A 13,136-nucleotide genomic window follows, 5' to 3' on the forward strand; every position below is an offset into this window, starting at 1 on the left:
TGGAATTTAATACTGATGAAACAAATGAAGGAGCAAGAAAAATCCTTCTGCGGAAGTTTCTCCAAAAAAAGCTCAAATGAAAAAATAACAGCCTACAAAAAAAAAAAAAAATCCTTCTTTGTACCATTCCTTGCATTTGTGTAATGCAACCAGACAGGACAAGTTTGTCACTTCTCAGCTCTGAGAGGCTCCCAGCACAAAACCCCGAGCTCCCCTTTTCCCCTCTTGCGGGCAGCTCCTGCGGCCTCGGCCCGACCCGGCTCCCCGGCGCACGGCTGGGAATTCCCGGCTGCTGCCTCCGCTCGGCCCCGCGGCGCCCGCGGAGCTGCGCTAAGTCACACCAGTTTGTGCTTCCCAATCGGCCGTGTTCTTGCTACTTTGAGCCGGCAGCTCGCTCCGAGCATGCACGTGTATGCTCATCCTTAGGAAAAGGAACCACTGCAGCCACCCTGGACAACACGGCCTGAGCAAAGCCCTGCTCGGAAACACGCGCCTGCTTTTCCGAGAGCCCTGCTGGAAGTGTTAGCAGCCTTCCCAACGCCGCAGTAACTTCCACACCACAAACACCCTCCCATATCCTTTACAACCGCGCACGCCTAACAGCAAACAATAAATCTATCTCACTAATTACACGTTCAGCTTGTTATAACCGTCGTAAAACAGGTACAGCTGGGAAAGCCATGAAATGATGTCAAATCATATTTCTGCTTTCTCGAGAGATGCAGGGTTATTTTCCAGCCTCTGACTGTTCAAAGCCATGTGTGGAAACAGCTGCCAAACAGGTCATCCACCTTTAATTAGGTAACGATATTGTCTTTTTTCCTACCCATTTTAAAGTGTTTGACATTCCGTAATTCAAAGTGACTTAAGTGTTTATCGTAAAAAAATGCTGTAGGAGGAAACTGAAGCACATAGTACTAAAGCCAAGCGCCAGTGTTTTCCCTGTAGCAGCCAAGTTCAGTCTGTTCAGCCACAGAGTTGCCTAAAAACTTCACCTTATCCAAAACACCCAAAGGGGACAGTTGAGCAAGTCCCACCTAGCAGCCCTCCAACAACACCGGCTCTTGGAAAACAAGGGGCTACTTGCAGCACGAAGGGGAAGCAAATTAAATTTTCACATGTCAGGAGGAAATACCACAGGACATATTTATATGAGTGTGTCTGAACAGGATTGGCAGCCTCTGTTTGAAAAGCTGCCTTATTAGCTGCCCCCACAGTTCCCGATGTGATTTGGCTGGACAAGCTGTAATGGTAAAAAAAGAGACAAATCAAATATTACCTTCCCATATCTGGATGCAAAGGTTCCCGTGAGTAAGGAGTGAAAAATAATTATCGTCTCATCCAAGTCCCACACAAACACACGCTGCGATGAGAGATGAGGTGGGGGGAAAAAAAAGAAACAGTGGCACGTTAGGCATTTGCAGGAAGCAGGTCAGTGAGGAAACACGTATGGCAGCTTTGGGAGACATCAGACCACAGGGAGCACCAGGCAAAGGTGCCTCCTGCACACCCACCTGGGGGGACACGGCAGCCCCGGAAAGGGCCCAGAGGGGAAAAGAAGAAACAATTTACATGTGACAAAGCGCCCAAGATGTTGCTCCTACAGACACCAAACCACGATGCTGGTTTCCCAAGTTCTCCCCCTTGCCCGACGAGGCCGGCAGGGCCGCGGGGCCCTCACCTCGATCTCGCTGTCGGCGGGAGGGCAGGGGTCGGTGCTCCTTTTGGAGCGCGTCCGCACCTTGCCGTCCGCCCCGCGCTGGTGCCGCTCCGCTTCCGCCTCCTTGGCTGGCGTCGTCGCGTACTCCCCTGTTGCAGAGACCAAAGGCTTTAAATTTGCACGGCGTCAGTACAATTAAAGCGGGGAATCTGCCAGCAGACAGCAGCAGATGCACAAGAAAACACGCTCAGGGAAACCTGCCCTGTGCATCCCACAAACATCAGAGAAACCACTCAGAACGGCTTGTCATTCATTTTCACTCATTCATTCCAGCTAATTTTTCATTGCAAAGGTTTGTGTTAAAATAAATTCAAAAATAGCTGAGATTACACGCATAATTTCAAAATGGCACATTAAAAATAACCGTCATATTTTTCAAATGAAAAAAGCATCTTTTTAAATTTTATATCCCACATCCGAACTTTTCCAAGAGAAAAATTAGATAGTAGAAAAGAATACTAGTAACCCTTACATTTTTGTATTTTTTTTTTAAATTTAATGAACATTTATGGCTCGAAAGATATTTTCAACTTCTATTTCTATGTAAAAATACATAGTCCTAAATAACAATTTCATAGGGACAGTAGTCTAGAAATAACTGCGAAGAAACAAAGGTGAAGTTCCCTGTATAACGTATCTGTTTTTGTTGGCTTGGGTTTCACAAACCTGTCCATATCTCACTTACCTTCCACCACACATCCTTTTCAAAGAAATTTTTCTTTTCGCCTAAGTTCCGATCTCCCAAGCTTCCTAACACAGGCATACACTTCTTCAAAAGAGCCTGGGTTGGGGCTAAGACGCCCAATTTAAATGTTCCTTCCTCAAAAAGCCCGAGATAAGATCTCAAGACTAGAAAATCCTCCAACTGCTTTTAGAGCAGTCAGTGATCACTTATTAAAAAAAAAAATAGCTTATTTTTCTTTTAGAGCAACCACAGATGTTCAGATTTGTTCCATAAGTCAGCAGACCTGCAATGGGTGTCTACCGTGCTCATCTGCAAGTTATGTGGTGTTTGACACAAATGTTACTGCCTGCCAATGAAAACCTCAGTAGGGAAACGATACGTGAAGGCCGCACTCCAGCGGTGCATAGGAGGATAATAATCCGTCAGTAATTCCATAAACCATTAAAGCCTTGAGACTTGCAAGAGTTAAACACTCAAAGGCCAAAAATGTTGAAGGTTTAGGTGCTTCTCCGTGTGGAATTCATACCAAGCTTTCAACTTAGACGGTGTTGATTTTTTTTTTTTTTTTTTTAAGAAAAGCTTTCTCTTCCTGTACTTATTTATGAACACACAGATTACACACAGTTGTTAGAGGTGAATGTAAATCTTGATGGAGATGTGGGCTCCAAAGTCAGCATGCAGTAACATGTGGGGCTTTTTCAGAGCGTGGACATTTGTTTTGAGCTCCCCTTTGCCACACACAGTACTGATCTGCTTTTGTTTTATATTTCTGTACTGCTTTTAAATAGAGGAGATCAAGCCATGGGTACTCATGAAAACCACGCAGGTTGGCCTTAGAGAGCCTCTATTTTCTACTCACTTCCCTACTCTGTGATCTGTTAAGTGTCAGTAATAAGAGCTGGGAAAATTGGTTTATCTAGGTAAATACTTACAAAAATCCAACAAATAGAAAAAATACTTGCAAAATAATCCAAGAGCAGACATTAGGGGCACCTACCAGAGAGTGATTCTGTGCTCTGGCTGGTGATGGTGTGGGATGAGTCCTGCAGCGAGTAAGCGGACGTGGGGATGGCCGACGGGCTGATGCTGTTTGCCGACACGTAGGGAGAGCTGTAGGAAGAGCTGTAATACTGAGAGTACTGGCTCTGCGGAAAGCTTGGGTAGGAGGAGTATTCCTTCGGGGAAAAAAGAGACACGGACCTTCTGCATATCATGGTTTTCATCTCAGAAACAAACGAGCCAGGCCCTGCATACAGCCAGGCAGTGTTACCCAAGCACGCAGCAAGGCAAGGCTGAGGAACCCTCTCGCCAACGGACTGTGTTTTAGTCACTTTGGAAATTACATTTCTGCCTCTCCTAAATACACTTCTGCTTTATTCAGATCAGCTGAATCAACAAGAGGTCAAAAATCAGGAAAGTCTGTTTTTTCTGTAGGATTTTATTTATCACCGCTGACACGTTTGGCACTACAGGGTTTACCAATTTCATATAGGAGCGAGGCAGGGTGGTATTTTGAGAAGGACAGCAAGCAACGTGCAATCTCCACGACAACACTACACCTAGAAAACCGGCATGAATAGCTGGTGAGGGAAGGAGCAATCAGGCTGCATTTTCCCATGATCAGCAACTTTTTCTGATCAGCTGTTTGAACGGGTTAGAAAAGTGAAAAAATAAATGCAGTAATGGTTTTGCAGAAATGTTCATGCTTGAGATTTTCCAGCTAGCTCAGCAACAACTAAATGCCCAGATGAGTGTCCTTGCCTATAGAAATATGAGCTAATAACAAGAGGTGTGAGGGAGCTTAAGAGACCTGCAGTAGCTGAACCGAGGCAAAATGGGGTGTCATGATGCCCTTGTCTTGATTTTAAGGATCTCGAGAGTGAACTTCACACCACACCCCGCGGGCAAACACTATGTGTGGCCATACCTGATGCACAGCGCCGAATCCTGCCGAGTTTGTCAGGCCATTGGCTCCTTGGTAAATCCCTGTTGTGCCTAAGAGGAAGAATATTACGTTCACAAACTATACCAGGAATCAAAGTTGCTCTATAGATTTATATAAAGAATTGACAAGAGTAGGTAAAGTATTTGTAATAGTTTTGTGCGACAAAGATAAACTACAAGGATTTGGGGCTATTACAGGGGTCTGCTTAAAATTATTCAAAGACAACCATCACATACATACGCTAAAAAAGTACTGATGGAGTTGCAAATCAAAGCTGCAAAACAAGGATTCAAACTGAATTTAAAGCTCAGTGCTTTCCTCTTTCCCGTAAATAATGGAACATTTTTTTTTGTTCTTCCCATGTTGGAAACTCCACAGATTACACACTGAAGTGCTCATGTATCCTGTCACATGCAGGCACGTCCTTATGCAGGCAAGCACAGGAGAATTTCAAAAGCCATTTGAAAATTTGTGCCCTGGTGCTGTTATCCCAAAGAATGGCATTGCAGAGGTTTCTGGGGAGCTAAAGCAGCCGATGCGCAGCCAGCCCTTCGCAGGGGCTGCAGACGCTCCCCCCGGCCCCGCTCGCTTGTTTTTCTTTCAAGGCACCAGATGAGCTCGGGAAGGGGCAGCTGAACAAACTCCGCGGCTACGAAGCCCACGGGACCAGCCATAAAGCACATGCCCGGGAGGAACTAGGGGCAGGAGGACTGAATCTGCTGCCACATGCGGCCCTCGAGGACTGGGCACACAGCAGGGAACAGAGGGGACACCAGTGGGGACAGGTAGCCAAAGCCAAGTCCTCCTCTTTCCACCCCAAAAGGTAGTCATAGAAGAGCCCCTCAGGGCAGCATCCTCCCTACCTGCACCGGCCTCCCCTTTTCTGCACTCTTCCCAAAAAGCCCCTGGGAGGCAGCAGGACGAGCACGTTGCTGCGGCACCTCCGGCTCCCGGCGCGGGGGAGCCGGCCCCGCCGCGGCTCTCGGGCACAAACCACTTTGTGGTACTCGAACACCCGCGCGCCAAGTGGCATGGGGGGACCGCGGAGCTTCCCGAAGCGCCGCTCAGGAACCATCCATCATCCTTTATTAAAGCTGTCAGGAGGCGGATGAGTTACCTCGAGGGACTCACGCTTTATGTGTAAATTGTGATGAGAACATGTTTATTGCTGTGCTACCTGCACTCAATACTGCCGCTTCCCAGTTTCCAAACAATTCAAGATAATTATATAAAAAAACCCAACAACACTGCAATTTTGTGGGGTATCTTTGCAAAGGCTCCCCAGTACGAACATGTCCCAGGAGGGCCTCCCCCACCGGCACATCCGTTGTGTCTCCCTCTGCCCAGGCAACTGTGGTGAGGAGACAAAATTCCTGTATTTTTACCCATGTATTTAAATACTGGTGAAGCAGGTATTTCTGAAACCTTAAACCCAGGGTAGGCAGAGGTACAGATTTTGGCAACGCAGATTTTTCATATATAGACTATCTCCTGTCGTTGCATCCTGATCCAGTGGAGTACTTGGTCTTGGAGAAAGGACGTGGTGGATCTGACAGGATCCGCGTGCAGCTTGGGCAAGACGCAGCACGAAACACACACACGCACCAGGCTGCCTACCTGGATGCTGAGGGGTATCTGACCCAGCAATCAAACTCAGAAACACAGTCCCGGACTGGACATCTTGTCAAAACCGAGATCAAACAGAACCACTTTTCTCACCCCTACAGGACTGCATTCCGGAAGGCAACGCTGGGCATGAAAATTCAGTTCTGCATAGGTAAATTTTACACTCAAAAATGCTGCAAAAATATCAATAACCCTCTAATACTGGCATTTTCAGTTTATGCCTATCCTCCACAGCTGTTCCAACCATTTACCCACTCATTTTCCATTCTTTCCCAGGTACCAGCACTTACTGTAATAATTGGAGGGCGCCTTGAATGGGAAAAGCAGTGCTCATTCAAGATGGGGCAGTGCTAGGAAGCCTCTGGATGAGTGATGCACACACTCCCTCCCATTTCTGAATGCACACTGCCCATTTCCATAGGACTTCTGCTTTCCCAGGCCATGACATTTCTTCCTGGCCTCTAAAGACAGCCCAGCACCCCAAGCTGCAGCCACATTTTACATTCACTCTACTGCAGAGGGGCCAGCGAGCGATTTGTTTCCATCTACGTTGGTAGCGCCGTGTCAAGCAGTCGTATTCAAACTCCTGCTTGCAAATCAGAAACAACCCTGGGATCTTTCCCCTTGGATCTTCTCCATATGGAATACGGTTCACATCTGTGTTCAATCAAACCAGTTGCTAAATGTCACAATGCCCTCATTCACAGGTAGCTTAAAGAACATTTAGCTGGTAATAAAACAATCTGGATCCCAGAGAAGAATAGCTCTTCAGATGTACGGCACTGTAAATGTTCCTGTAAAGAATATATATCACAAACACACTTGCACACATAAAGGCCATGCATATGCTGCACATATTCAGCACCACAGCCTTTCCCTGCTAAGTAAATGTAGCCCTTCTCTGAGTGTCTAAGGGCAACATTTAGAGAGAAAATTTTGTGAGCTGATTGATGTTATATTCCTGTTCTTCATAACAGATGGATTTCATTTGCCATTCTTCCCCTCATCCCCTTTTTAATTCAAGCACTTTGTAATCTTTGCCATGGTGAAGGACAGTTTCAATGGTGTGGGAGCTGCACTGTGATCCTGCAGAACCTTTCATGACATTTTCTCCTTCCTCTCAGTTTCTCCATTTCTTTCTTTCCATCACTGCAACAACAGGCTACACTTCCCCGAGCAACCCTCCCTCTTTTCAGAGGAAGAACACAAAAGTTCAGGGTTATTTTCACTATCTTCAGGACTAAGTTTTGGCATTGCCAAAGAAAGCTTTCTTTCAGCAGCAGCGTGTGAATGCAGAGCGCACACGAGTGTCTCGAGGAGTCGTGGGATGGAGAGAGGACAGGCTTGGGGCAGACTTCACGTCAGCCTCGTAGGAAGCTCTGAAAACTGGGTCTGGGCCTTCCTTGCATTTCAGAGGTCCAAGAGGATCTGCCATGAGAGAGCTGCTCCCTCAGTCTCCCATGCCACTCAAAAAAGAATAAATGGCTATACTTAGAACTCAGAGTTCACATTTACATTATTCAATGAAATATTCAAGAATCAGAGCGGGGAGTAGCCATGTCTCAATGCTGTTGGACAGCAGGACACTTCTATGGCCACTGGGGTAGCCAGCAGTAACCAAAAGCCCAAGAACACCCAAAAGACAGAAAGCTGGGCTGGGGCTAGGGAATACAGTGAGCGGCTACCTCGGACACTTCTGAATATGCCTGAAATGAAACAGTGAAGCTATGACCCAGGTGTTTCTTCTAACTTGTGGATGAATCATACAGCGGTTCCAGTGAGAGTTCTCTCAAAGGATTGTTTGATCACTTAGCACTAATAAAATAAATGCCTACAGGGTTCAGTTGAATTGCATGCTATTTTATAAGCCTGCCTATAATGGCTTGTATATTCTTACATTAGCAAGCTGTTCCTACAGGAAACAAAGTTGACTATGAGTGATGCAAGGAAAGGCCCTCGTCTAACTCCCAGCAGAGCGTACATTACTCTACACTATGAACAACATCTGGCTGAAGACTTGCATGGTCATTCAAAGCTCTTTGCAATGCTTTAGCTCTCTGACAAGCTAATGTTTCCTGCAGTAAATATTGCCTTCTTCAAGCTGCTACTTTTTTAGCTAGAGGTTAAGCACTCATCAAAACTACCTCCCACCAGCTATACTCCTGTGCCTTGTAAGGTTCCAAATCCTACAACATCTGCCTGCATTTATTGGGCAAGAAAACTCATAAAATGTTGCATGGCTGTCAGCTGTTGAGGTATTTCAAGACTATCTGACCTGTGAAAGGAGAAGAAAAACTCAACCCATATGTACATTGCGGCATATTGCTCAACTGTTTGCCATTAGGCATAATGAACCCTTCCCCAAAAACAGTCTTGTATTTCTGTCTGGAAAGGCTCAGGCAGGGAAGAGCACACTCTATTAACCCAGATAAAAAGGGTGGTGCTGCAGTGTTGTGGCACAGGACATGAGCACTGTCTATTAATGCATATTGCTCCCAGAAATGCATGCGGCCCCCCTGCAGATAACACCCTCCATAGGTCCCCTTTTAAAATACGTCCTTGGGTCTCCCCTGCAATCGCGCTCAGCCCTGCTGGCCTGAGCAGGTGTTTGTGGGTAGTTGGAGTTGATATAAACCACATTTCACAGCATGATCTTTCTGATCCAAAGCTCTTCCACCGCTGCCAGGAGGACTCAACCCCCAGAGCCTCAAAGAGCCTTAACAAGTGATGACCAGAACGCTGGGAAGGGCCTGGCTTTTACCATCCTTCGGAGCCCGGGCACCTGTACAGCTCCATGCAGCTCAACAGCGGTGTTGAAAGCGCTGCGAGGGTTTATTTTTACTCTCAGGATTTGAGCATGGGGAAAGCATTTCTGGTTTATTATTTCTGAGAAAGTGCTCCTTTTAACCACTCCTGTCAAAGGATGCTGCAGCTATAGAAGGAAACCACGCTGGATTGCCTTTAAAAACAAATTGCAAGAAAACACTTTGGGCCAAAAAGTGAACATTTCAAGTACATAATTTGTTTCTGCACAGTGCCCTATTGACAAAACAATCAGCAAACCTGACTTTGAGAGGCTCCTTGGAGGCAAAAAAAAATCCTCCAGCTGCTGTTTCACCCAGCCACAATCACCCGTCAGACCCACTGACAGGTAATGGGACACCAGGAAGGCAGGTTGGATTTGCCGCTTTCAACCACTAAACATGAGACAGCACAGAGAGAGTCCAGTTCCCAGGTCAGTGTTAAACCTATCCAGCCCTAGAACTTCTGCTGTCGTGGGCTTTCGGGGGTCAGACACCGGTCTGTGCATACCCAGGTACTTAGCAAGTCTGAGCAAGGAGGGTCCCTAAATACAACGTGAGGGGGACAAGGAGGGAGCGAGCTGGGCAATGTGCCCCACTCTTCCACTCCTCACTGTGGAGCAGGTTAACTCTGCTGAGCACCCCCTGCAGCCCCATGACTGCTCCAAGCCTTTCCTTGCCCCCCCAGGCACTGCCTCAGGGACAGAAAACCAGCTGCCAACAGTGGGTGCTTAGGGAAGGGTAGAGGACAGGACAGGAGAGCTTTCCCTGGCTCCTCTGCCCGTTGGAGACTTCCTAAGCCAAGGCTGCATCATCCTCATCTTTATCTTCAGTAACCCTCAATGGTCTTTTCAGAGAGTGCAGGTATTCCCACAGTTCTAAATGTCAGGGGGTTTGCCAAAGTTTCAGCGTCTAAACCCTGCCAATGCCAACAGAAACTGCCTACAAACCACCCAAGGCCACGCGGGAGGGTTTCCCGGCACTAGAACATCAGCCCCCGAGGCGCGACCGAAACGGGCTCAGCGCTCGCTCGCACACGAGCCCCATCGCAGCCTCTCGGCGCATCGCTGGGCGCTGCAGTTCCCCCCAGACCATTATCGACACAGAGCCTGGAAATGGGATACAGAAATCCCCAGGACCAGACCGTGCGGCACCAAAACTCTGACATTTCCCAACTTCCAAGTGTTTGACTATGCAGGGTATGTTTTTTGATGCAGTTTTTTATATGTAATTTTATACTAGCTTTTCTATTGCCTGCTAGACATTTTCACGAAAGCATTATTAGGTGTACCAAATCAATTATTCAGTGAAGCTCCTGTAACATTTTAGCATATTCCATGCCAGCTTCATTTTATGCTGAATTACCAAAACCAAGCTACTAATTTCCCTAGCTGTTAACCATCCTTCATTGCTTTTTCTACTGCAAAAGTGATAAAAATAAAACCACAAAAAGTGCCCCCAAACACCTCTGCAACATGACTTCTATGCTGCCATTACAACTGTATGAAAGAGGATAACAGAGAATTTTAAAATTTGCTGCACATCCTGCATGCAATATATATTGCACAGCATGTAGTACACATTGTATTCCAGCTTCCCCATTTTTCTTGGGGATGATTCCAAAAAAGCAAAACATTCCATCGAATTTAACTCCATATTTAGAAATTAAGGCAGTTCTCAGAATTCATTATCATACAGTACTGCTCCCTCCATTACATAGCTTTTCTAAAGCTGCCTTGTGAATTGCAAACACAAGCTGACACAAGAACATGCCTGATTCTTAGCTACCAAACTTCCTCTTACACATGAAAAATGTTCTTTTTCCTCATCTACTTCTTAATAGCTATATAGCTCTACTCACTTGAGAGGTTGCACTATGACTTAAGATTGCATACCAGAGACTTACTGTTTCCTGTGAGGTAATTTAAGTGTGAAGTTCAACTATTATTCATAAATTTTCCTAATCTCTTTCAATGTACAGGTTTAAACGTATTAATATGTCCAAAGCAGAACCCAGAACTAGGAATGCCACAATCTTCCTAGGCCTAACTAGACTCTTGGTTCTTCCTTTGCACATGTCAAATCATTAAATAAAGCTCAAAAATAGTTAAAACAGAGACTTTAATTATCACCTCTTGTACCCTTCTTCCTTAATCACCAAGACTATCATTATTATTGTGCCTCTCGCTCAGGACGATTCCTGGGAAATCTCTTGCAGCCATCTAGGCTACACCAGAATGAAGCTGTGTTTCTGCCTTAGATATTGTCTGTCCGAGCGATCCAACCCCAAGCTTCTCGATGTGATCCCGCGTCTCGAGTGCTCTGGCAGATCTCCACACCTGCAAACTTCATCTAACGCTGCCCATCTCAGCTGCTGCTCCCAAGGGAGCCAAAGCAGCAGGCCAAGGAAACGACATCACTTCTGACTCCCACCCCCTCATCAGGGCACTATAAACTGTATTTCCTTCCTCCAGCTCCTTCACAATTCTCCCCTCGTTGACTCTCTCTCATTCACAGCTGTGATGCCTGCTTCCATCTCCCTGCTGCCAGCCACACAGCACGCATTCACCCAAACTTCCAAGCTGCTTCCCATGCTGTTCTGCACAGAAGTGTTCCTCCTAAATATTTGCAAAGCTAACGCTTTAAAATTCTCCTCTTCCATGATTCCTCCAAAACTCCTCACTTTTATAGGAAACCAGGATGCCCAAAGTGCTGCTTTTAATGCAGTTTAATGTTGCTGTTGTTCTTCCTTTATGCTTTTCCCATTGCCCTCGCTGTCCCAATCTGTTTGCTCCTCTAGCTCTAGGAACGCCCACACCAGTGCCTATTCCTTCCCATGTCCATTTTGGTTGAGTAACGGTCTAAAAACATATTTTAATGTCAATGCCAGGATTTCTGAAAGGATGCACCAAAAAAGAGTCCACATAAGCAGCAAACGGGACATCTCAGCACAGAGCTTTGTGGGAGCAGCAGTGGCACAGATCCTTGCAGCTCACAGTGCATCACTGTCAACACCTTCGCCTCTCCCCAGGAGTCCCCTCTCCTGGAGGAAGGCTAGTTTTAAACTAAAATAAATGCATCACGGTCAGTCCCTGGGGTTTAGAAATCTTTGAAAGGGCGACTGCGCTGTTACTCTGGGGGAACTTGTATTTACACTGTAAAAAGTGAGGTCTGACCCCTCCTGAAGAGGGGCCTCTCCCCGCTGAACTCACCGTGCAGCAGAGCACAGCTCACAGCCCCGGGTTCAGGCTGCCACTAATGCAAACCAGCTGCGGAGCACGAGCTCCGAGCGGGGCTGCTCAGGCTCCACCGACATTGTAATTTTGCCCATCAAAAGTGTCTGAGTGACAGTTCGGCGAGAACATTTTCTCCCTCTGTGTTCTGAGGCTTCGGAGGGACTGACTGTCTGTATGCCAAAGTGTAATCCACATTTCTCAAGCGTAAATTGAAATTTCCCCATCTTGCACATTTCATCACCAAGTTCTTAAAGAATCAAGCTTACAATTAAACATGCCACTTCCTTTGCAAAATTCATGCATGCAGAGCTAATCACTTGTGCCAAATGGTTATTTATGGATTCATATTACATATGTAGCACACAAACTGGCACACAATTACAAGAAATTCAGGCATCTCTGGAAAAAAAGAATATCTACACTATCCAGATATTCACAAGAGCTGAAACGTTCCCAGCGTAAGAGAACGTTTTGATTAATTAAATATCCAACCTTATTTTTTCTAAAGCAAAGAGAACAATTCATTGGCAATTCATCCCACAAACATAAGCAACATATGTAATTCCACTTCAGATCAGCACTGCACATAAAAAATTCTGCTTTTTACTTATTATTTGACAGATGATCAAAATGCACTCCACAAAGAAAACAAATGCTCAGTAGCAACAAATTTCAGTGCATAGGTCATTGGCCCCACATTTATTGCTGCACTGAACTCAATACTGCCTTGCAATTCCTTGGCCAATGTGAGTTATCCCAGTTATGCAACTGAGTTTTCCTTTGTCATTTAAAAAGTATTTTGTGGGTAAATGGATTTGGATATTAAAAAGAAAGAAATAAAAAAAATAATAAAAAACCTACGGTGGTCAAATCTTTTCCTGGCCAAAGACAGTATCTGCAGCGGTCTCTCGCCACAGTTGTAGCTGTTGTGCAATTTCATAGTTTCATACCAGCTGCCACTTCAGCAGTAACAACTGAGGAGCAGGGAATTGTGCAGGAATTAGTGACAAGCTGAGAAGCGATGGCCTGATGTGCAGGGAAGGGATAACACATGCGCAGGCAACCACAGGAAGGTCTCCCCTGTGCTGGCAACGCGCTCTCTCTGCAGAGCTCATGGCTTTCT

At 46.0% G+C, this 13,136-nt stretch overlaps 1 protein-coding gene across 2 annotated transcripts in view; it reads right to left on the reverse strand.

Moving 5' to 3' along the window:
- The window catches only part of EYA2 (EYA transcriptional coactivator and phosphatase 2), a 71,129-nt gene that overhangs the window by 17,235 nt on the left and 40,758 nt on the right, over nucleotides 1-13,136 (reverse strand). For both annotated transcript variants that reach the window (XM_088528909.1, XM_088528906.1), the window contains exons 6-9: nucleotides 4,333-4,400; nucleotides 3,403-3,580; nucleotides 1,682-1,809; nucleotides 1,280-1,363 (exon numbers count right to left, since the gene is read on the reverse strand). In XM_088528909.1, coding sequence (XP_088385035.1) covers nucleotides 1,280-1,363; nucleotides 1,682-1,809; nucleotides 3,403-3,580; nucleotides 4,333-4,400 — 458 coding nt within the window. The remainder of the gene's footprint in view (nucleotides 1-1,279; nucleotides 1,364-1,681; nucleotides 1,810-3,402; nucleotides 3,581-4,332; nucleotides 4,401-13,136) is intronic.

Source organism: Tinamus guttatus, unplaced genomic scaffold, assembly GCF_059628265.1.
Source record: "Tinamus guttatus ecotype Peru unplaced genomic scaffold, ASM5962826v1 Tinamus_guttatus_pri_ptg000027l, whole genome shotgun sequence".
Classification (NCBI taxonomy): domain Eukaryota; kingdom Metazoa; phylum Chordata; class Aves; order Tinamiformes; family Tinamidae; genus Tinamus; species Tinamus guttatus.